Source organism: Neodiprion lecontei, chromosome 4 (genome assembly GCF_021901455.1).
Source record: "Neodiprion lecontei isolate iyNeoLeco1 chromosome 4, iyNeoLeco1.1, whole genome shotgun sequence".
NCBI lineage: Eukaryota > Metazoa > Arthropoda > Insecta > Hymenoptera > Diprionidae > Neodiprion > Neodiprion lecontei.
In genome coordinates this window covers 7,301,199-7,327,017 of record NC_060263.1, presented here as the reverse complement: position 1 = coordinate 7,327,017, position 25,819 = coordinate 7,301,199, and the positions used below count along the sequence as shown (strand labels likewise).

Genomic DNA, 25,819 nt, shown 5'->3' with positions numbered 1-25,819 from the left:
GACGCAACAAAAACGTGAAATAAATCTCACTAGCAATGCATTCCCGTAAATTTGTTTTTTTTTTTTTTTCTGACACGTAATTCCTTGAATCGAAATTTCATTATTCAAATCCGAATACCGTATACGTTCGACTCTTTATAGTTTTCCAAAATTTCTCCTTATTCACAAGCAAATGGAATTTTTCTCGAAGTAACAAGTGAATATTTCAACAGCTTTATATTCGAATGAATCTCCGTTTTTTCGCGTTATGCAACGTAGCGACAAATCCTACACTGATTTTGAGAGAAATTTTTAGTTTCGGTTACCGCTCAGTCCTTAACTATTTTCATATTTTACCACAATCGAAAAATACAGTTCTAGGTAGAAAATGAAAATTAGTTTCCTAACTGTTACCGAAAAGTCTAGTATGCGTTGCTATTCTTTCTCATTACGATCACTCTTACTGTATTTTCTCGTAACTGTAGCTAAAATTTAATTCTCGTGCAAGAATAAATTGACGTTAAAGCCTCGTTTAACTAAAAAAAAGTAGAGTAAACCTCACGAACTGATTTTGCGTTGGAATTACCAAAAAAGGATCGACGATAGCGCAAAATGTTTACGCGTACCTCGTTCTTCGTAATTCCAACAATATTCAAACAGTTTTTTTTAACGATACCTGTTTTACTCGATTTTTCTAATTACTGTAACAAATGAAATTTCTCTCAGTGTACCGAATAACAATATGCATTCTGCGTCGTCGGTTATATATAAAAATCGTCGACGTGCGGAAAGTTTTGGGTATAATATATTCCAAGTTTTCCAAAGAATTTCCTTTTCCTCTATTTCTAACCGTCGAGAGTTTTCTCTCTCTCTCTCTCTCTCTCTGTTCGCCGTTAAATCACCACCCTAGATTAGATTCGGAGGCACGAGGCTCCGGCGGCTGCAAGAACGGTTTAATAATGCACAAGGATTAGCATTCGGCGAAATCTCGGTTAAACGGATGCATCAACATCTTTTTGCCAAGCTCCAACCTCCCAAACAAGAAACGTACATCCGGATTTACCTTCTTCCTACAGTTTAAGACGGAGAGTTTTATTATCTCGAGGAGTCGCCGTTTTCCTCGAATTTTCTCTAAACCTTACAACACTCGAGCAGAGTAGACTTGCTTCCTGACCAAAATTACCAGCGTCTATTCCCTGAGTGAAATATCGTATCGATTCCATCGATAATTATTTTTTATTACAATTCATGAAACTTCAATTACAGTATTTCGGGGGACGAAAAAGTAGCCCCTGAATTATTTCACATTTTTATTTATTTATTTATTTATTTTTTCTACCGTCGGTTAAAATTTTGTCTTATCTTCGCACTATTTTTTATACCAACATATTTCATTTATAACTCGATGTATAATCAGTAAATGAGTGTTCTTAATTTCATAAACTTACGTAGGTACATAATTTTTCATTTTTACTACATATTTATGAAAGACATTCATTATGTGATAGATCTAACATCGTGTTCGATATGCGTAATTATACGTGTAACCCTGAATTTTTTCTTCACCAAACAAGTGAATAATTGATTTTATTTTGACAATTTCACTTTGTAAGATGTAATTCAATTACGAAGACATTTAGTTCAGGTTAAATGCTTTGATATTATTCGTTTCCTTGACATTCGTTTGGTTGTAACTTCTCGTTACCAAAGATCTCCCAATCTTTGGCAAGGTCTGAAAAGTTTTGTATTTTTGCAAGGAATTTTTTGGTGAAAATGAAATTCATGAAAATATAACGTATTTTAGCAAAAAAAAAAAGAAAAACAAAATAAATGAATAATTTATCAGCAGGTCGGAAAAAAAAATATTTTCCTTCCATCTCCACGTCATCGTTGAGAATTTCCTGTATTAATGATTGTTTCGTATGACTGACTGATATTGGGATATAAATTAGTGCGAAATTAAGACAACTTTTTAGTACCAGCTGTCGAAAATATGTGAAACAATTTAGAGGTTACTTTTTCGATTAAAGCGTTAAAGTTAAAGCAAAATCGGAGGTGGTGAGGGTTGATGGCGGGTAGAGTTGGCATGAAATGCCCTATTTATCATATAAATATATATACATATACACATATATTCCTGTATGCATGCATACGTGGAGGGAGAAATTCGTTTTGGTTTAAGCGAAGAAATTTATTAGTCAACCGAAGAGCGTAAAGAATATCGATTTATCTATAACGCGAAAGCTTTACACGTCAACTGGGCGGGTGATTATTTTTTTATTTTTTTTTATTTATTTATTTAATTTAATTTTTTTTTTTTACATTCCTCTTTTCATATTTACCTTTCCCTCCCGCCGAAAGAATTATTTATCACAGGAACATTGGTTATTTATCATCGCATCACGCGCACGATACTTATTTTAAGGTGTGAAATTTATTTAACTCGGATCGAAGATTGCTCAATTTTTGCACGTTTGTTATGTAGATGAAAAAATTGGAATACTGGTAAAAAGTAGATCAAAAAAATTGCGTCCAAACAGATATAAGTAAAAAGAGAACTGTGATTTTCTAAAATTGTTTTAACAACAAAAATCTATCACTGGTACAATTTTTATAAATTATTCTGAATCATCTCGTTCGTAGATGAATTCAGAATAACTGAAGATATACGGATTTGAAATGTGAGAAAATCTGACGAGAAATTTCATTCGAGTTACGTACGAAGAACCGTCAGTCGGACGGTTTTTTTTTTTTTTTTTCTTTTTGTTTTTTACTCCTCTTACTTTACTCACTTTTTTTTCCCATTTTGTTTACGTAGTCAACGCGTCTAGCCGCTGTTCAATCGAAAGTGAAATTCTTCTCTCCACTAGCGTCGCCATCTCGAGAGTAAAGCGAATTAGTTTTAAGAGCTTGTCTCCTTCCCTTTTGTATCAACGCGATTACGAACCCTCAATCCTGCTGCGACGTTACGGCTGAGGACGTAACGGAGTGATTTGATAGAAGAGTAAAAGAAAGAAAGAAAGTGAATTGAGGCGTGACTCGTGACGAGAGAACTCGACAAGCGTGAGAAGAAAAACTGGCTTATTCCGTCAGAGACTTGAATTATTTATTCTTTTTGCCACGATCCAATTTTTTTTTTCCCTCCTTTTGAAAAAATGGCTAACGTTTGAAGTCAAAGTCCGTGTTTTCGTTGAAAATTGAAGATTAAGAAAAAAAAAAAGATCCAGTCAACTAAAGACTATAATGTTAATTAAAGAGGGTAAATTATCGAAGAATATTGTTTCCAAATTTGAAGAGAATCTTTTGAACCGTTTTTGAGAACTAGACGATTGACTTTATTGTCAATGACAATACTACTCATTATTTTATTTCAATAAGTAAAGAAACAAAAATATTCTCATTATACTCGATCTACGTTGTTTTGATTAAAACAAAGCCTGAAATCGAATTGAATAATTGATCGTCGACGTGTGCCTAAATGTCTAAAAATTGAACCGAATTTCAGCCGTCTACTCTTATTCATCCTCTTAACGGTTATCGAAATATCGGTCGTAGAAATTCCGGGGTCCCAACATCTTTGTAACGAAATATGAGGCACCTGCACGAGGCCAGGGAAAAGGTACTTGACTCAATTCCGAAGATGCAGAGACGGAGAGACGAGAGTCGGAGGAAAATTGACGGAGAAACGTTTCTGAAACGGGACGAAAGTGCGGGACAGACGGAGGAGAGTTGGAAATCTCATCAGAGTCTGTCTTGTCTCGTTAAAGACATGCGAGTTATCCAAGCGCCTCGCTGTTTTCCCTCGGGATACGAAAGCGGAAGAATTATGAGCTGACTGGAATGTCGAAAAAGTGGGAAAAGTAATCTCAATAATAGAGAAAAAAATTTAACGATTCCAACTTTGATTGGAAAGAAAGTTTCGATTAAAAAACGCGTCGTCGAATAGATTCAAAGTACAGGAAATTATTTACGGGAATTCAATACTGGATGGGTTTATTCATTTGATATATGTATACTTTTAACCAAATCTATTCCAGAACGCAATATTTATTCAAAATAACGTTGATTAACTCAAATGAATTTATCTGAATTCAGAAAGAATGAATCACAGAGTTCGATTGGATTTGTTCGCACGATTTTAAGTTAACTAAGGAACTAATGGAATTGGAATTAAATGCAATCAGATGACTTGAAATGAATTTCCATTAATACAAGTTCATTCGTATCACTTCAGATGAACTTCCATAACTCCGAGTCCGCTACAAATGGCTTCGGATGAACTTTTATAGCTTTAAGTCACCTATTACATGACTAAATGATCTTTCATAGGTTCAAGTGTATTCAAAACACTACGTATGAACTTCCATAACTCCAAGTCCGCTACAAATGGCTTCAGATAAACTTCTGTAGCTTCGAGTCACTAATTCGCATGACTTTAAACGATCTTCCATAAATTCAGACGCATCAAAAGGACTTCAGATGAATTTCCATAACTTCAAGTGCATTAATATCGCTTCAAACGAACTTACATATCTTGACGTCACTTCGCGTTACTTTAAACGAACCTCCGTAACTTCCAGTGACTTTGACCAAATTCGTAAGCGACCTCTCGCCAAATACACGGAAGTGATTTGAAGAGTGTTCAAGTCGAAAACGAATCCTTGGTAACGGATGTACGGCATAAACTACAATCGGAAATAGTGTGGTGAACAATTGTGTAACCTAACGATCGGCTGGGCGCCCAAGGCGCAAAGTGTGCGTAGCAGATACAGGCTGGATAAGGGACAAGAGACCCATCGACCAAATCGGGTATTCAGTGGTAACCAACTCCAGCCATCCAGCATCTCTAATTGCAAGTTGTAGGGGACATTTGATACCAACTAATTGCTCGCTGCTGACGTAAGCTTTACTAGAAGTAATTCGAGACAGCTCCTATATCTATACGTCTTCGTATTATACCGCGGTGCCAATTTACCGACCGAGGTAAATACGTCTGCCTGTGTATTTTCCCTTGTATGTACGAGCAAAGGATACACACCGTTATGCAGCTCCTGTGGAGCAAAGTTATTAACGTTCCTATACAAGCCTCGAGCTTCTGATCCGCGCCTTACGCACCCTGAGTTAATGTAATAATGGTGTAATAAATGAACGTGCGAATTGAAGGTGAAACATCGTCAGGGTTCTCTTCTCGCTCTCTTTGTCTACCGTTTACTTATTAGATTGGCGGGAATTACAAGATTGAACTTAATTACGTTTGCGCAACGAAGTGCTGGAGAAACTCTCACTATTTTTATCTACCACGGAATGACTTTCGAGTTGTTTAACTTCCGAATTATGTGCATATACCTCGGGAGCATTTTCCTCATCACTGTTTACTTCATTTCCGACACACCAAAAACTCCGTTTTCTTCTGAAAGTCCACATTTGGATGTACACTTGGAAACAATGAATGTCAGACGGCAAATTTTTTACACTAGACAGTTATGTTGGCAACACAAAGAAACCTACAGCGCCAGAGTCGGCCGAGCGCGAAACTAACTCAATCTCAATAAACGTTACATGACCCATGACCGTCGAATCTAACCTTAAAATACGTTTCAATCCAACAAGTCATTATCCCCGCGGTATTCTATTGTTTTACGCTCCGCCGACTGTGGCGCTGTAGGTTTCTCTGTGTTGCCAACATAACTTTCTAGTGGAAAAAATTCGCCGTCTCAGACTCATTGTCCCCAAGTTTACGTTAACTTTACCAACTTCAATTTTCGTCAGGAATTCAAGATCACCGAACTACTTTCACGTTGTTCTTGTTGCCGAAATTTGGTCAATCAATATGGAATGACGGTGCGATTCATACGTTCATTGTGTGATCGTTAGTTATAAAGTCTTTGAGTAAAATTAGTGATTATTATTATACAAACGGAGTAATCGAAGTAGCTGAAGAGTTAATATATTCTAACAATGAAGGAGGTTGGTTGATCGAAAATCTACACTTTTTATCAATATTCGTGAGATACGAAAATCTTTCTAAAAATACAAAAATAAAAAATACCAGAATATTGAATAAAACCTAAGATATCAATGCTCGACTTCAGGTGGCTTCAGAATTCTTAAAAATATACTAGATTCCGTCAATTTCTCTCTATGACAGTTCATTTTATTCAGATGATAATTTTCCATAAAGACACTGGTACAAATTGTTTGTGAATCAGTATCAATGCAACGTTGTAAAAATAAATATTTAACAATGCCAATGTGATAAAAAAAAAAGAAGAAAAAACAGAGGTCAGGTAAATTTTTTAGAAAATATTTTCCCGAACAAAATCAGGCATAATAAAATAAAATCGAACGAGCACACTGAAGTTGAAAAAATTTCAAAGCAATCTGAAACGATGCATCGAGTTCTAAGCTTCTGTTCATAATTTTGTGGCCTTTAAGCGACGATCTTCGCATCTTAGGAGTAAAAAAAAATTTGACGAAAGCTCGTTATACGAGTCGTATCTCATAACATAAAAAATATCTCCGCATCGGCTAATACGCAATATGCAATGAAACTTGTGGTTTGTAATTCATGTCGCTCCACTTTGAGACGCGTTCGCGTTTCAACCTCTCTCACTCGCTCTCTCTCTCTCTCTCTCTCTTTTCCTCCTCTCTCCGTCTCTCTCTTCTTACACGTGTATAAACCGTAGATCTTTCGGCAGTTACATATTTCCTGGAAATACGATAGCACGTGTGTCCACGCTCGAGCGAGTTCTGAAGCAAAACGATTAGGAACAGCGCCTTGCTTCCTGGAGGCGTCTTTCCTTTCCTCCCTTCTGTCGCCCGGGTGTGTGTCAGCCATAAGTCGTCTTCCCTCCAGGCTAGGCGTCTTATACACTCGCACGAGGCACAGAAACACCGATCTACCGCTGTATTCGCACACGCGATTTTCTGCCCGAGGTTTATTACGGGAAAAACTCTGAAGAAAATCACGTCTCGCTTTCCCACCGTCCAAAGATACACCTGCGATTTTTCCACAAGCTTCGGATTCGAAAAGATGATGCACGTACACTGAGAAAAATTTCATTGGTTACAGTAACTAGAAAAATTGAGTAAAACAGGTATCGTTAAAAAAACTGTTTGAATATTGTTGGAATTACGAAAAACGAGGTACGCGTAAACATTTTGCGCTATCGTCGATCCTTTTTTGCTTATTGCAACGCAAAATCAGTTCGTGAGGTTTACTCTACTCTTTTAGTTAAACAAGGCTTTAACGTCAATTTATCGTTGCACAAGCATTAAATTTTCGCAACAGTTGCAAGAAAATATAGCAACAGTGATCGTGATGAGAAAGAATAGTAACGGATACTAGACTTTTCGGTAACAGCTAGAAAACTAATTTTCATTTTCTACCTAGAACTATATTTTTCGATTGAGGTAAAAATTGAAAAAAGTTAAGGACTGAGCGGTAACCGGAACTAAAAATTTCACTCAGTGTACGTCTTCGGCTTCCCTTGAGCTGAAATTCGATTTCACCAATCTCTGCCTTTCGGTTTTCGGGTGTAAGGGGATGAAAATAAAGCACGACACGCCCGCACGCGTCAAAAGTTCGAACGCAAGCTCACGGATCCATCGCCTCCGTGGATTTGCGTAAAATGTATTTTCATGTTTGAAAGGCATCACTGGCCCACAATGCCTTGGGTATATCATCTTACAATCCTCCTTTATAAACAGCGTATATCACGTGTGTGTATCCAATATACGTACATGGTACGTATACCTGCAACGTTATCTACTCGGCTGTGTATTCCAAAGAGAGAGAGACAGAGAGAGAGAGAGAGAGAGAGAGAGAGAGAGAGAGAGAGAGAGAGAGAGAGAGAGTGAGAGTGGCTTCTCGAATGGATTCAACGCGTTAGTGGGGTAGTTTTTTGCGTCTTTCATTGTGCTCGCGTTTCTGCGTCGCCAAACGCGTCGTTCGCCTGCAGGAGGGATGGAAAAACCCTCGATACATGTCCTCGGGTATTGTCAACCTGCTAAAATGTAAGCGAGGGGAAAGCTTTTTTTTTTATATACCTTCAGGCGAATTTTATAAGGAGAAATCGGCTGGACCGTAAGAATCTAAGGTTACAGGAGAAGGACAGAAGCGTTTGAAAAATCTCGAGAAACGTTATTTGCGCCAATGACAGTGAAGTAAAACGAAGAAACAACCGTATACTTGGGAAAAGAAAATGTTTATTCCAATTGTCCTTGAAAGATAATTACTTATTTAAAATTGCCATTTACTTCTATCGAGAAAAATTTATTTTTAAAATTTGAATACAATGAATTACTTTAGAAGAGAAATGAATATAAGCAAATACAAAAATTTATCGAGTTTATAGTTTGGTAAAGGAACGGATGAAAAGAGAATAGTGCATGCAAAAACAGAGATGGAAAGAAAATTTGCACGAGATTGGAGTTTAGTTTGACGTCAACGTCAAGAATGCAGTAAATCGTGAATGAAAGTTCAAATAAAACTGATTAAACGATAATTTTCCACCGGCAAAAGTTACCAGTTTTAAAGTTATAAAGAATCGTGCTCTTTTTTTTCTGTAACCTTGGCTTACGGCGACTGCGAAAATTGAGATTTTATTTATTTAACGAAAACATGTTGCTAGCATGAAGTTTCAACTTCAATAACACTATTTACACAAAATGAACCTGCCTCCATCTGATTTAAATTTTGAATTTACCGTAACATGCAATACTTCTCTAGATATTGGTCTCTGAGCAGTATTGAAATGAAAGTTTTTCAGATATCGGCCCGAGTAGAATCGAATAGAGGGTATTTCAGATATTGGTCTGAGAAGAATTGAAAAGTGAGTTTTTCCAGCAATTTCATTGCATTGCGGCTTGTTGTTGGGAATATTTATTCGACTTCCACAGTTCTGGATTCGCGAATATTTCATTTAACAAAAAACTGTCGTACAAATTGCAATTTCATTCAATATTCGTAACCACTTTATGCCTTTGTTTGCGTTTCGTGAAATTCAAACTTGAACTGCCGGCTTATCGATTTGGTGTTGCGTAAACAAGATTATCCAAATCCTCAAACCCGAGTCTGTGACTCTCAATTGTCAATCTGTAGTGAACTCTCAAGCCGACAAGTCGATTTCACGAACGGAGCAGAACTGATTGTGAGACTTGAGTACCCGTACCGTATTTTTTTTCTCGATTGTTACTAACTTTTTTTTTTCTCTCACACCACTGCACGGATATGTTTATTAAATTCAGATGAATCTGATGAATGAATATTGCGATGCTAGAAAATATTTAAAAGTTATTTCTTATCACATTCTTTTCTCAACGATGACTCGTTCTATGATAAAATTGCCGAGACGTGGAATGTGTATTCTTACACAAACGTTTCGACGAAAAAAGAAAACAAAACAAGTAATCTCGATCTCTATCGCAAACGATGACAGGAGATTTTCTAATTCGAACGAAAAATTGAAGATTCCAGAACTATGCCGTTTCTACTTACATATTAGTTAAATAAAAAAATTTAAAAAAAAGCAACAAAAAGAAATCGGACTGTGCATATTCGACACGGATTGAGTTTTTCTCCATTAATTATGAATTTTTTAATTAGTACCCTCTGAAACGATTCTGATTACTGATATCATACAAGATATTTCGATTAAATTTATTATTGGCAATTCTAGTTACATTTGTCTGTAACTAAATTCAGATAAAAAAGTTCAAACCTTGACATGACCGAGTAATAACCGTATGCAATTATGCAAGTATAATAAAATACTACAGATTAAGGCACTCGTAAGAAAAAAAACGTGTAAAATGTTATTGTGTATTTTTAAAATTTATACATATGTAATTAGATATTTCTCACTTTTTCAATCCATGTTTCGCTTGTATCTTTTAAACCAAAAGCTTGGCCACTCTTGTCTTGGTCTTAAAATTTTCGTTTCTGATAAGGAATTGGTGAGAAAAATTGAAAGCCGATCGATTGCGGCTATTGTCATTACAAAATTGCGTTTCCGTGTTTTCCTAAGCAGTAAAAATCGCACCCGTGGTCTAAAATATCTCAAACCCGGTGAAAAATGTTTTTGTTTTTTTTTTTTTTTTTTATGTTTTGCACATTCTACACCATACTTGAAAATGTTTCAAATCGCTGATAACGAAGGTCAGACGTAGGTCGGTTCGGGACAAAATACCTGATAAACTTTTACGCGTTAGGTTATTTTTCGTTTTCCCCCGTTGATGAAATTATGCAACAGACACAACCGTGACAGCCCGGTTTTCGACGAAAGTGCCGAAGAGGTGAAAATAACACCTCGGTCCATTCTCTCTCATGCGTTATAGTTTGCGTGAGAATTAATGAGCGACGGTGTGTAGACGGCGTTAACAATGTCCCAAAGGAAATCTCCGGGGTGAAATAATGACGTTGTCAACGCCTCATGTTTCTTTCAATACCTGAACCCTCCTCCGTCGAACAAGACGAGCTTCTCTCCTTCTCCCTTCTCTTCCTTGTCCACCTCCTCGTCCTCGTCCTCGTCCTACACCCGCTCTCTCCGTAACTCCCGAGCGAGTACAATATTCTCTCTACAAATCAGCTTCTCCCGTAGGCTGTCGTCGACGATTCTACCGATCCTACGTTCCCTTCGCTAACAGGTGACGAGGGCGCGATTCGTCGTGAGAAAATATCGCCCGAGTTACGAGAAGGAAGAGCGGCTTAATCGAATAACGAATTTCAAACGTCGAAGCAATTTTGCGACCCGGTCGATTGTCACAACCCGGAAAAGATCGACGAGCAGATTTACCTTCCATTCGAGAATCACGAAAAATAATCGATTTTCGAATAAATACACGATTGTTTTCCCCGATTTATCCAGCATAATCTCAACGATTATTTTTCATCGCAATCGGTTTTTTGGTTTTTTTTTTTTTTACTTCTCTAAAAGACGCAGTAATATAATTGGTGAGAGATAAATGAACATTTTTACCTGGAATTGAAAAATATTTTTAATGAAACTATGAATTATACAAAAAGTTTTCTTCCGTTAGGACTACGCGACGGAACTTACAAAATTTTTGTTTCAAAGGCACCGATTCAAAAGAATACGAAATTATGGATTTAACTGAGACGTGTTCGATTATTTTTTTCAAACTCGATCAATCGATGCAACGATTATTTTTAGCTGTTACTGAATATCACGTTTGAATTTCATGGTTTCCTGATACCATCGCAAAATGAAATAGGTTGTTAGATTTGTTGTCTGGAAAAGTTTCGAAGATTAAAAAAAAGCGATAATATTTTACTTCAACTTGGAAACTCGTTCCGTTGGCCATAGAATCGTTTTCTACCGTGCATAAGTGTGTGAGAACGTGTTTGGTCGTTATTTCGGAAAAACCGATTTGAATGATTCGGACGAACTTTTCAGAGGCGTAATCAAATATCTGTCTGTGATGATTAGTGGGACTTTCTAAACTTACGCATAACTTTCGGCTAAGAAATGACGAGTGTTTGAACATTCGAACAATCATTAACTTGTGTCCTAAATTCCGAGAAAATTAATTCACAGAATCGGATGAAACTTGGAGGAAATTGGGTAAAATACAGACCTGGCAGAAACGATCAGTTTACAAAATAACAGCCAGTTAAACTAATACCAAAGTTTTAAAATTTGAAAAAAGAAGTAGCAGACAGAAACTTGAGTTCCAAGTTATGTGAAAAATTCTTCGATATATCGTAAGAACGTTATTTTTTTTTTTTTTTAATCGCGGGGTAAAATTAAAATTTTTTTTTTCTACTCCGTCTGGCGTGTTTTTTTTTTTTCGTTTTCACGTATAGTTTTTTTTTTCAAACGGAGACCGAACGAACAACGAGAGAGAGGGTGGCTACACTGAGAAAAATTTCATTTGTTACAGTAACTAGAAAAATTCAGTGAAACTGGTATCGTTAAAAAAACTGTTTGAACATTGTTGGGATTACGTAAAATGGGGTACGCGTTACCATTTTGCGCTATTGTCGAGCCTTTTTTGGTAAATAGCAACAGCGATCGTAATGAGAAAGAATAGTAACAGCTATAAAACTAATTTTCATTTTTTACCTAGAACTATATTTTTCGATTGTGGTAAAAAAATGAAAATCGTTAAGGTCTGAGCGGTAGCCGGAACTAAAAATTTCTCTCAGTGTAGGCTGCAGGTTACGTGTGTGCAGAGGAACGGTTTAATATCGTTTCGAGGGTGGCGGAGAGTCGAGTCTCGGCCCCGGAGGCGGGCCGCATCAATCACTGCTCTGATTGCACGCTTTTACCGCTAAACCGGCGTCATACAACATCGGATGCCATCAGCATTAATTTTCGACCACACGAAATGCTGACGAACACCAGAATAGCCAACAAATCGGGCTAGATTTATCCCCCCGTGACTTGGGGACCGTGTGTGCGTGACGTGAGCTTGCCTCTGCATTCGTGTGAAATCGATGAAATCGATATATTTCTTTTTTCATTTTCCCTCGGGGTTTTTTTTTTTTTTTTACACGATTTTTAATCCCAATTTCGACAGATTAATTGGCCTCATAATTCCTCGATCCTACACTGCAGTTAATTACCCAAGTGTGTGTGTGACTGCGTGAGTGAGTATTTTTTTATTTTTATTTTTATTTTTTGTTTTTTTTTTTCTATTTTTATTTATACGAAACAATCAGCAGTATATTCACCGATTTGAAAAATTCAATACTGAATCCGACATAATTCCCCCGCGTATTACGTATTATTTCAAACCAATGCATTGTACGGGAATGGGAATATTTTATCGCTGATGTTGTTTATGCGCAAGACTCGTTGTATAAACTTTCACCTGTAATTTGGCCTGAAATTTACTCACTATGTACATACACATATATACGGCTTTGCGGAAACACTTGGCTAATTAATTACCGCAATTACTCAATGAATTTATTCCCCCATTCTAAAAACCATTGAAAATGCTTACTCAACCCTCGGCCTCTTGCTTTTTTATCGCATTGCTGCACGCAGCTGACTTACGGTCTCCAGAGGAATTCAAGGCGAGATTGTCAACAGAAACGGATTAATTAAAAGAAATTTTTGTAATAAAGTTAAAGGAAAAAATCTGTTTCACTGGACTGACGAAATGCCAAGCTTTAGGGTCGTTGGTTCATACTAATCGTTAACGAAAATTGTATGATAATTTTATATCGACAAATAAAATTGATTTGGTATTTCGGCACGATGTAACCGAAAAGTTAAATTTTTAACTATCAATAGCTCAGCGATTAATGGACTTGAGTAATTTTGGAAAATTTGACCGTAAATGTGTTTATAGTGTTGACCGGTCGGTACCGACAGTTTAATTACCGTCGGATAGAAACTTGACAAAATAATTACAGCTGTAACGGTGAACATTTAAAGCAACCAACATTTTAGCTGCGGAAGGTTCAAGTTGAATTTTTGCAATTAGAAAAACAGGAGTTGAATAAACGAAAAGGAAATGCTCGCCGTTGGAAATGAAAGGATGAAAAGGCGCAAAGGAAGTGGCGAAACGATGACAACTCTGCAAAGACCTCTTTACCACGAGTCACTGAGTGCAGTAATTACTTTGGAAAAGGGTTGCGAAGGCGAGTCGTTCTCTCCTTCAATTTCCAAAGTATGACGGGCTCTTTCATCGGAATTTAAGTGACATTGGCGAATGAGTTTGAGGCGAAGGGAATGGGGGGAGATGGGCTGGCGCGAAACACCGATGCCGATGATTAATCTTTGGGGAAGAATTCTCAGCGTTCCTGACCTCCGTGAACGAGACAAGACGAGACGCGGGGTTCGAAGTATTACCAACTGACCCAGGCATACCATCGCTCCGTCGGAATTGAGCTAGTGGGCAGGCACCTGCTACGTGATCCCAACTCCACCATTAAGTCATGCCCAACATCTTGATAGATATTGCCGGAGTAATAACTCGCGGTTCAACGTCTGATCTGCTTCGGGTATGCTGGATCGTCGAACGATGCTTCATATTGCTTACAATTCAAGCTACGTAAGGACGGAGGACTGTCTCAAGTTGTGCAATAACTGGCAAATCACTTCGACGACTTTTCGTTGGGGGGTAATCAGTTGGAAAAAGAGGAAATTCTGGAACCATGCTGTTGGCGCCAATGACGATGGACGCGAATGAAATAACCTTCCTACCTTTCGATAGAAACTAATCTGAGCGAAATTTAGTACCACAAGTCAAGCTATCAGCAATTTGAGAAAAGGTTTTACTATTGGAACACTTGAAACGATCCGATTCCGATGTTTTTGATCTGGTCGAACATCGACTGCTGAAAGCACCTGATCACGTTTCTCCTGCAATGTAGATCCTGAAATTTCGGACAATACCAGAGTTCGTTTTGAGTACCTGAATTATAACCAAGGTGAGATTCATGTCCTCTGTAGAGTGTACACGAACCGTTCCAACACTTAGGAGATGATAAATTATCGCGTACACACGAACCGCTGAGTGCATTTCGATCTTCCTTTCCAAGGCAGGCGTAACTCACACGCGTTTCAGTGGCATCCGTGCCGGGTTGTACAGTGAATATATTTATTTGCGAGGTAGGTATAAGGTATACAGAAGATGGATGGGCGAGACGGAGCAAGAAGGATGTAAGGGCCCCCTTCGGTTGCGTATAAGAAGTAGTCAACGGTGCGTTGATAAATAGGCGCAACCCGGCACTTCCGGCCCTTAAGGGAAGTTGGCCGCACCTCCATGTTCTCTGGCACGGTAGAGTGCTACCCGCGTATTTGTATCCCATACATCTGTCCATGGCATTCGTTCACCGAGGTGAGAGTAGTTTAGCAGCCTCGAAACCACTCTACCGACATAAATACGCGTCCGTGCGTGAGAGGTGTATAAATTCTTCTTTCGCACCCACGTCCATGTACCGAAAACTCTGTTGTTCTATGTTGACCTCCAGCGAAGGTTATTCCGATTGCCGGAACAACGGACGTTGATTCACTCGTTCAGCGAATGGTCCAAACCCTTCGTATCATCGCTTCCAGAGGAATAAAGCATGCTGGATATCAGAGCTGTTGTGGAAATCACGAGATAGGGAAAGGTGACTAACAAGGATGGTATCCGAAGTCGATCTCTCCGATTTGATTTCCTTTGTGATATGTTACAGTAGACTAAAGACTCGGTGACACATATTGTTTTTTATCTGCCATTGAACACTTTAGGAGAGTGAAACCACCCTCCAAAGTAAGGCATGTCAAATGGCGATTTGGTAATTTTTTTTTTCTTCTAATTGAACAATTTAAATTTTCCATTTCTCGTTATGAGAAAACTTGTCCAGTTGAATTGATTGAAAAATGTTATGTTCTTGTGAGTGAAAATGCTAAATCGTCCCTTGACGTGTCTTAATTTTGAGGGTGGTTTCATCCCCTTAAAGTGTTAAATGGCAGATAAAAAAAAAATAAGTGTCGCTTGGTTAATAGTCTTCTATGACATATTACAAAAGAAATCAAATCGGATAGATCCACTGGCATACTTTTCTTCTAAGTTGATATGAGGTAGGGTTCGACCCTTTATCGATTGAACGATACGCTATGTTACATGGCCGGGGGGGCTGAGTCTGTCTATTAAATCCAGCCAGTAAAGTTCACCGTTTAGTTACCGAGAACGATGCACACACACACACACACACACACACACACACACACACACACACACACACACACATATACTCAAACGCATAATATACACTTTGGGAAAAAGCAGACCGCGGTACTCTAGACAGACTACTTGACCCGGTTCAATGTTTATTGTTGTTTCGGTTGGTTCACCTCTTCGCTAAAGGTACTGGGAAACGTCTGCAAGCGCATGAAAAATGGCTAAACCCTGTTGGCTGCTGCAGTGTACATCGAGCACGTAGCTCCGTGCTGACCCAATCCGTTTCGGATTTTATACACGAAATATTACACGAATGTAGTGCCGTAGATCTTTAAAACTTGGTGCGAAAATCGCCGTAACGTTTATACTTGGCCAGAAGTCATTTGATGATGTATAGTCAGGTGAAAGGTGGGCTGAAACAACAACGTAATGAATCATCAAAGGTTTACAAAATGCAACTCAAGCTAATCTTATGACATTTTTTATTAATATTGAATTGCAACGGTGAACAGTTTATTGCTTTATAAAATTGTTAGACCAATCATGTTATCTCGTTATACAATTACCAAACAATTGATATTTCTTGTCTGATTCTAGTGAACAGTTGTTCATTTAATCGTAAATCAATGCCGCGCAAATCTTTTGAGCGTTAATTACGTTTTGGATTTAAAAATATAAATATATTTCTTGCATAACGGTTTGTTTGTTCAACAACTTTCAAAACGTTTCTTTTTTTTTTTTGCTCCTGACTGCCTTTGATTTACTGTTTTTTTTTTTTTCAACCACTTTCCGTACTTGTAAAACAACATACCATTCAATCACTCTGAAGATGATTACTTGTGAAAAAGATAAAAAAAAAAAAGGAAACTATGTAATTTACAAAATAAGCCCAGAAACAATGGAATAGAGGAAAGAACATATTGTTCGATTACTTTGAATGTTCTGATCATGAAACATTTTCTCAAATAGTTGTTAGTACTTCGGATTGTCTTGTTACAATTTGGCCAGATTCGTTCCAATTACACAGCAGGAATGTTTTTTTCACTCGTGTTCACAATCGTTGGCGCAAATGACGTGAGTTTTTTTTTTTTTTGTTTTCTCGCTTCCTGAATTTGGTTCCCCCATTCGAGAGATAATTTGTGCCCATCCGTCCCAAATTTCACGACGCCAAATTCATTAACTTTCGGAAACCAGCCGTTGTGCATCCACTGCGCGGTTTTTGACTCCGCGGGTTTTTCGCAACGGTTTCAAGAGAAGTGCCCAATGGCGTAGCTTCGCTCACCGCCTATCGACCAGATGAAGAATGACACATGGGGAAGCCGACTCGACGGGCAGTGGAGTGGCAATCAGAGCCCTTGTCCTCCAACCCCACTTCAGCCGGCGCTGAGCTCTCTGGGATCCTGGAGTGAGGCTGGCTGGTTGTAACAGATCTGAGGCTGCGGACGGTCCTCCTCGGCAAGAAATGCAGAGCAGACTTGGCCAGCCGTAGAAATTCGCTCGACCGTTTCCTGCAGCGTCGCACGTCCTTCTCCTCCTCCTCGAAGTCCCGAGGGAACTGCAAGCTGCATTCTCTCGTGTAATAAATTGAAATCGTAGCGAGGATTCCCTCCGAGGATTCAGGAAAGGAGCTAGAAACGCGGTCCTTAGATTAGAACGGTCGATTCAGTCACGCCCAAAGTTTCATTGTCGATGATGAATTCGGCGGCTCGTTTGAAGAAAAAAATTTGTTTCCTGCGACAAATTATTATTGTTTCAAATCGCTTCGTTTGATCTGAAGAAACGAAAATGTGTTCAAAGATGGCAAAGTTTGATTTCATTTCGCATAATGCAAAATAAAATTGCTTGTATTGTTTAAAAGGAAATTATTCGTCTTAGGAATTTATTTGATTCAAACAAAAACAAATTCTTTAGATTCAATAAAGTAGAATGTTCATCGAGAACGGATACTTTTTTCAAATCCATACACAGTTAATCGGTGGTATTGCTGAAACAAAATACCGGTTTAAACGAAATATTATACTTAATTAAATAAGAATTTCTTTGAATATATTTTTACTGAGCGAACAAATTTTTTGGTTGTATCGGGTAGACGTCGAAGCTTTAAAAAAAAAAATAAGATGATTATCCTGAATAAGATTATCTACTTGACGGATAATACTGGACTGATGGCGTGACGACGTTGCTTGGAAAATCAGGAACACTTGTAGAGAAGTTTTCCGATCGGGCTCGGAATGTGTGCTTATTGAAATTTCCTCCGGCGATGGAAAATTATCAGGAAGAGCTGTCTGATTGTCGACGTGTCTGAGAAGTTTGATGAACTCGTTCGCCGTTTCTCTTATCGTGCGATGTTGTTTTAACTGTGGAATTTGGTCCGGAATATCGTTACGTAGAACGACGAGCACGCACTTAAATATGTATTCACGCGTTTAATCGAATTCGCTGTTTGTTGACGCAAGCAGGCAACCAATGCCAGGCTCGAAACCGAACAACCCGCAAAATAGTGCTTATGCAAATTCGCGGCGCAGCCGATGCTCATCATTGCGGGATTTCATTGGAACTTTCGTTTTCCGCCATTACAACTGTTTACTTAACCTCCGGTTCGATCCGTGTGTTGTTTAACGCGTAATGTAGAAACTCTAGAAAACAACCGATTAAAAATTTCCTCAAATTTAAGTACGAGATTGAAGACTGAAGATACGGAAAAATTATTGCTTTGCAACGATGGGATAATTTTTGAGGATTATAGTTCACGAAATATAGTTCACAAAGTATCAGGAGATTCCGAAATATTTCCCTGAAACGTATGATCGTTGCAATAACCTTACAAACTTGTATCTCACAAATTTCTTAACTCGTATTAGAATTTTTCTCCCACTGATACTTTTTTATTCGACCATACGTTCGATGCAGCCTTGAAACAGTCAAATAATGATTGAAGTTTTATCAAAATAAAATATTCGATCGCAAAAATATAGTGTTTGACAAGTGTAAATTATATTTGTATTGTTAATTCAACGCTTTCACGTCCCGCTTACTTATTGATGAAAACACTTAACGACAAACCAACAAGTTACAGAAGTAACTAAAAAACCCCTTTGAAATTTCTGTGCGAAATTTTTTTTAATGAGAATTAAACGACGGGGTAAAGAGAAGATAAATTCATACGAATTTGGTGGGGAGAGAGCCCAAGTTTGGTATCGAATCTACTCCATCAGCGAGCAATTAGCCAGCAAATGAAATTTCTGCTCCCCCCAAAAAGCGATATGCTATGATTTAATTCAATAATCTCAGTACGTCACGCTCTCCTTCCCTCTCTCCTCTTCTCTGCTCTCTTTTCCTCTCCCCCGCGATGCACACGAAGCTGTCTGCGAATGTTACGAGTAACGAAGTACCCGCCCGTATCCTGCACAGATCTCTGCATTGAGCTGCAAGTTAATCACACAGTTATCGATTCTCCGACTGACTAGAAGCAGATGATACAACTTGCGAAATTATTCAACGCTGCATTACCAGCTGGTTCGTAATTCTACCCGCCTATGTGCAAGGACCTGCCAACTTTGATTAATCGTGGAATTCGATCAGTCGACTGATAGGATAAAGAATTAATTTAATTTGAAAAGTCGAGTAATCGATCGATCGTTACGGTGGATTAATTGATCAATTTAAAAATGGGATAACGGAAAGGATCGATTAGTCTAAATAACCAATAACTGAAGAACCAATAGTCTGAAAAACTTACAAGGAAGAAAAGAATGACTAATCTCATACTTGAAACTGTAACGTTTAGAAATAGTGAGTTTTTACCAACCGTTCGTGAACATTAGGTACTGTAGATGTTAGCTTCTTTGAAGGATAGAAATTTTGATGCTTAATTATTTTGAAATACAAATATTGAAATTCGATAACTGAAAACCATCAGTAGGTATACACAAAGAGTTCTGGATGCAAATTCCTGCACCGCTACAGTTACCGACACTTAGCCAAGACACAAACCCCCTTCTAGAACATTTGAGGGTAGGGTATATCCCCATTCTGATGGACTTTGTCGATCATTTGATCATTTAATTGTCTAACATTATGGATCAGCCGATAATTTTGTTGCCCTACCTTAATCGCAATTTTTGCTGCTTTACTATAGTTTTAACTCTCATTGAAGAAAATTCAGAAGGATCGATAAAGTCAATCAAAGTGAGGATGTCTCCCGCCGTCGAACGTTCTAGAAACGGGTTTGTGTCTAGGCTAAGTGTCGGTAACTGTGTCGGCGCAGGAATCTGTGGCCAGAACTCTTCTTGTACACCGCTTACCATCTTCGGGACGAAACATTATATTAACGTTAAGGAAAATATTTGCTGCGAATTATTTTCAGATAGAGAGATATTTTTTTCTGTTTTTTTTTTTCAAGGACAGAGACTTTCATGCTTCGCGATGCGTTTCAAGAGTCTCGTCCTTGAATATTTTGAAACGAAAACATTACAATTCACATATTGAAAACCATCCTTCGGACGAGAAATTATACTAACGTTGAGGGAAATATTTCCGGCGATTCTTTCCAGATGACAAGACCGCATTGGTTCACGGGGTTGTTACGTCAGACGGTCTCTTCGACGGCACAGTGCGGAGTGCCAACGGTGAAGAAATTTACATAGAGCCAGCAAGCAGGTACTTCAGGAAGAGACGAAGCGAGTCACCGTCGCTCGACGACGTCGACGTCAACGACGAGGACGACGTCAGTCCCATATACCACACGATCGCGTATCGCTCCAACGACGTCGCGACGCCGCGCCAAGAGCACTCGTGCGACAGCGAGCTTCTCCATCGAAATGGTAGCCTCAACTTCAACCATACGTGAGTAACAGCCACGAGTAGATATAAACTTTCAATTCGTAGATACGCTAGAATATCAAATGTAAGGTGAGGCGTGCGGATTTCACTCCATTCGCGCATTTTCCATAAACATTATTCAAGTACTGAAGTTTATTCGACTATGATGAACATGACCATTTTTTTTTTTTTTCTTGTGCTTTTCAAACGAACGACAATCGATATGGGTATTCGTCGATTCACGATTGACGAGGTTGCTTAGCTAAAGATCGATATTGTCTAATAACTTCATAATAATGCAAGATAATTGTTCGTTGAGTACTCGTATCTTCGAAAATGAGAAAATATAAAATATCATCCTTTTAAATTGCTTCAAAATAAATTGAATTATAGTAAATTTATTTCGTTTTAAATTGTAAGAGCTTTACATTTAGAAGATTGTTTTCAAATGAATTGTCCAAAAATCGATACTTTTTATCTCTTAATTAATTTTCCCATAAGCTTGTGTTCGTAAGCTACGAAGCTCTCTTCGATAATTAAAAAAAAGAAACTGTAACAGATTTTCTTTTTGTTTTACAGTAGTTGATTTAATATTGCGTTTTGTAAATCATAAAAAATGTCGGTAGAATGTTGTAAAATTAGATATTTAACGTTACCAATATGATAAAAAAAAGTGATTCGGTGAATTTTTAGTAAATAGTCTTCTCAATAAAATGAGCCAACGTAGAATGAAATGAAACGAATCTACTAGATTTTCACGAATTTTGAAACGATTTAAAATCAAGCATAGATATCCAACCTTTTCTGAAACTTATGATATTTTTTATTTTTGTATTTTTAACGAGATCTCCGCGGGATGCGAATATAACAATTTGGTATATTCTCAATGTATTTAAAATATACCAACTAGTAATAAAATGAAATGATTGTATTGATTTTTGGCGAAAAAAAACTCCTTGTATAAACAAACGTATGTAAAATAACGTCTGGCGTCAAATTTCCTCATTTCCTTCTACCTATTGAAATTCTTTTCACTGAAAGTCAAGAGTAGGTGAACTCTCGTTACCTGTGTGCATAACAATACTCGAATATACCGTATAAATCACTCGTTTTACGAGGGGGATTTTTTCAATTGTAAACGTCGCAATTAGGAGAGTAAGGAAAAAGAAGCGGTACAATTCTATCTCATGTGATGAACGACGATGAGTGTCGAGATCATTATCGCATATGATACGTTGAATTTGTCATCCCTTGCAATCAGCCCCCTTTCACACGTCGTATCGTACACACGATTATCCTCGTATAATATTTCGCAAGCAAAATAAAATATAAAGTAGATGTTGATTCTTTAATTTAAAAAAAAACAACAAAATGCAAAAAGCATTTTATTCTCGCCTCAATTAAAAAATTATGTCTGTAATTTGTGATTGAAAAATTACATTCCTAGTTGTATTGTACGCAATGCGATTACACACGTACAATTATGCAAATTCTCGTTTGGAATGATTTTCCTGAACGTTAACAATGAACTTATTTATTTCCTCAATCAAACGCTCGAGTGACGCAGCGGAAGTATTATCAGCAATTGTATACGTACAAGAGTAAAGTCACGGTTATAAGACGTCCTACATGTGTAAAAATAAACGATACGACGTGAGCTAATTACGTTGAGCATGCAAGGAAGTCTGCCTCGGCTTCGTGTGACGATAAGAAACGTGCATCGACGGTAACCCGGAGGGTGCGACAAGTTTATAAAAAATTACAGAGTGAAAATTTCCGCGTAATATATCGCTCGGACTTCCGCGGAAATGGAGGAAAAGGTGGACGGGAATGGGGTAAGGGGTGAAGGGTGGGAGGGAGGGGGAAACGATTACGAAGAACGATAGCTGGTAAGAAGTCCGGGTCAGGATAGCGTCAAGGGTGACCATCGAGGGTTCGAGTAAGGAAGGATGAGTCCGTATCTTCGAGCTCGATCTTGATGCCCACGCGATTTGAAAAGATGAACTCCAGTTTCAGAAAAAGTGAGGCAACCTATCAGCCCAACACCTCGCAGCCGATCTACCAGCACCTAAACGATGGAAAGTCTCACGCAAAGCCCGGCTTTTATCCAAAGGATGCTCGAAGGAAGCAACCAACTGCCAGTTCCCACAATTTGGAACTACTCGACAAGTAGGTTCAGGCAATCTTTTTTTCCTTGGCCAAATATTCTCTCTCTCTCTCTCCGTCTTCCTCTCTATTTGCGTCGGTCTTGGAATTTTTCCTCAAAGATATCCGCTATTCGCTAGCATCAAATTCATCGGAATACGAAATTGGCTGTGAAAGAAAAAAGAATTTCTATGAAATCTGGATTTTTTGACAATTCAGTTTTGAAACAGCGAAGGATGTATTTGTACAGATTTTTCATTGACTGTCCTTTTTCATGTTGATTCGGTTTCTTTAGGATGACTGAACATGGCTGAAACCATGACAAAATGAAAGAATAAATCTGTTTTATATGATTTTGTAGTTTTTCGTTTGATTCTCGTCTTTCCGATCCAATTTCTTATTTACAGAAAATCAAATGTTCATCTGCTCTGTATGAAATTTTTTTTTTTTTCATTTGGTCTTTTCGCTTGTTTTTTCTAACTGAAACTGAACGAAATAAACTGAATATTATTACCGATGATGATTTTCAACTCAGTTTACCAAAGATGATTGATATGCGAACGTACAATCAAACGTCCTAGGGACTTTTTACGTCGTAACATTTAGATTTCCTGTTTCATTTCTCAACGATATTTTCTCTTTATACGTTGTACAGACATGTTTTCTTTACGACAAATTGAGGAAGGAAATTTCAGGGAAAGCCAGCTAAAAAGATGGAGAAAAACAAAGAGAGGAAAGACAGAGAGTGAGAAAGAGAAAATAGGGGGGGGGGGGAAAGGAATGAAATATGTCTCTTCCAACAATTTCTTGCTTTTCATAAACGGCTCGATGCACCCGACTGAATTATCCAAACATTTTATTAAAGCTGAGCTTGCGGACACTTTAGAACCGCGAATAGCAAAGCGAACGTTTTTAGGAAGGAAGGATTTTCGAATTCCCTGCCCGACGGTTAGATTTTTACTTTTTCCTTGGTCAGAAAACTTTTTTTTTTGCAACTCAAGAAATTTATTTCATTGCCAGAAACGTTTATGATGTACAAAAGTCATCTGTCTTCTCTGGAAATCTTCTTACTGTTAATTAAGTTTGGATCGACAAAAGAAGAATCGCTTTGAGGGTTTCCCGACAATGTTCTTACAGGTTTTTTTTTTTCTTCCGCCTTTTCTTATCGTTAGTTAAACTGACTAGTAAGATCCCTTTACCGTCTTATACCTATTTTTACCATAAAATGACGTTCAAACGACAAAGCGACGCGTCTTTGACCTGCTTCAACTAAAGTTTCATGTTGTTTTTTGTTTTTTTTTTATATATTCGCATTAGGCTGTAAAGATATCACAGCCATGTTCAGTTAGCCTGTCTTTTTCATCTACATAAAATAACAACCACAAAAACCGCAAGCAAGTTCATATCGACAAACTGTTTAGAAGTTTGTTTCACGTATTGATACACCAAGCTTCTGCTTGGAAAATTCTTCAGGAGATCTCCGTATCTGTTCTCAATTCCGTGAGTTAATTTGCAAATAATAAAAGAAGAGTGATTTTTGCATGTTTTAAAGTGAATTTTTACGGGAAAAACCTATAAGAGAAATTCCCTGGCAGGGTTAAACGATGCTCTTACTTGGTTTTCCGGGATGTTGATGCCCGCTTCTCTGAATCCTTTCCAAATTTTCCCAAAATCCTCGATCCCTTCCCTATTATTTTAGGCACACTTGACCCCATACAGAGAAGGGTTGTTTCAGCCATAACATCGCTTGGAATTGTATTGTTTAGACTGTACAGAGAGAGGTACACTCGAGTGCTCCGCAAACGTACCTCGGTGGACCCGAAAAAGACAACGTGTATGCTCTACCTTCAGGCTGACCACACTTTCTTCGCCCACTACAAATCGGAAGAGGCCTGCATCGAGGTCATGACTCGCCATGTTCAACGCGTCAATGCGATATACAGATACACGGGTAAGCAAGCATTTTTATACCTGTCAATACGATCTGATTTTAGAGTTTCCGAGGAAATTGTAGACGGCGTGATGGATGATAAATCCAGTCGTGTCCTTTGACCTCGATTGAACGGATTTCGGTTGACGAGGCTTATTAGTCAAAAATCTATGATTTCTATTATTTTTCTTACGGATAATAAAGACACAATGAATTTTCTAAACAAAGGTTTAAGTACGTCGATATACTTCGTTTCAATCTGGTTTCAGATCGATAGAAATTTGGTCGATTCGTTCAATTTTACCTTACGATGATTTATTTTATTCGGTAAACTATTTTCGACAAAATCATTGAACCAGATTTTCTTTTTCTTTTCAATAATTAATTTAATATCGAGGTTACGAACGGTTTGAGATATATTTTCCGGAACGCGAATTATTCTCGAAAAGTTGAGTTTTAATTGTAATTTTTTTGTTACATAGATTTTATTAACTCTGCATCGTTAATAATATGATGTTTAATTTGTATTGAAACTTATTGAAAAATATTTAAATTATTGTACCGGTTTATACTAGTGACAAAAAAATAAAAAAATAAATTTTCGAATCCGACGACTCTATCACGTTTCCGATTGCCGATAATTTTTTTTTACTCTTGTCCTCAATTTCCTCTTATTGTTCGTTTTTTATTTGACGCTGAAAAAATCGACCTCGTTACCGTGACGCGTTGGGATAAATATTCATACATTCGAATCGCGCGGAGCCAGAATTATCATATTTGTTAATAAGCAATCGGTCAGATTCACACAGGGAGAAATAAATTGATTGATCAAAAAATTACCTCACTCATTTGCATGAAATACAATTATTCCAATAACAAAACAAATACACTCATGTAGATAAAAGTAATAGGTTTAAAATGTGCAAACGAATTAATACAACCAATTAGGTAAATAAAATAACGCTACATTTGCGTGATTGGACTACGTGTGCGAAGTAATAATTACACTCGCGGTTTATTTTATTACAAAAGCGGAAACACGGGCGGGGAAAAAAAAGAATCCAAGCGAAGAGTGGCAATCATTTTTATTCACGGTTCGCATTCAACCATAAAATTTTTTATTCCTTATTCGAAAATGCGTCATTTTTCTTAAAAAAAAAAATATCTTATCGCACAATTCACTGCTTTCATTATACGTACGGTGACCTGTATTTACAGCATGTTTATACGGTGAAAGATACTTTGCCAGTTCGAACGAGAAGTCGTTTAGAAATTCTTTAGCTGTTTCTTATCTTGAAG

General features: G+C 37.7%; 1 protein-coding gene across 14 annotated transcripts in view; it reads left to right on the top strand.

Moving 5' to 3' along the window:
• The window catches only part of LOC107225363 (disintegrin and metalloproteinase domain-containing protein 10), a 347,658-nt gene that overhangs the window by 283,589 nt on the left and 38,250 nt on the right, over window positions 1–25,819 (top strand). For all 14 annotated transcript variants that reach the window (XM_046736150.1, XM_046736151.1, XM_046736141.1 and 11 more), the window contains 3 exons: window positions 20,178–20,469; window positions 22,456–22,614; window positions 24,357–24,541. In XM_046736150.1, the coding sequence (XP_046592106.1) occupies window positions 20,178–20,469; window positions 22,456–22,614; window positions 24,357–24,541 (636 nt within the window). The remainder of the gene's footprint in view (window positions 1–20,177; window positions 20,470–22,455; window positions 22,615–24,356; window positions 24,542–25,819) is intronic.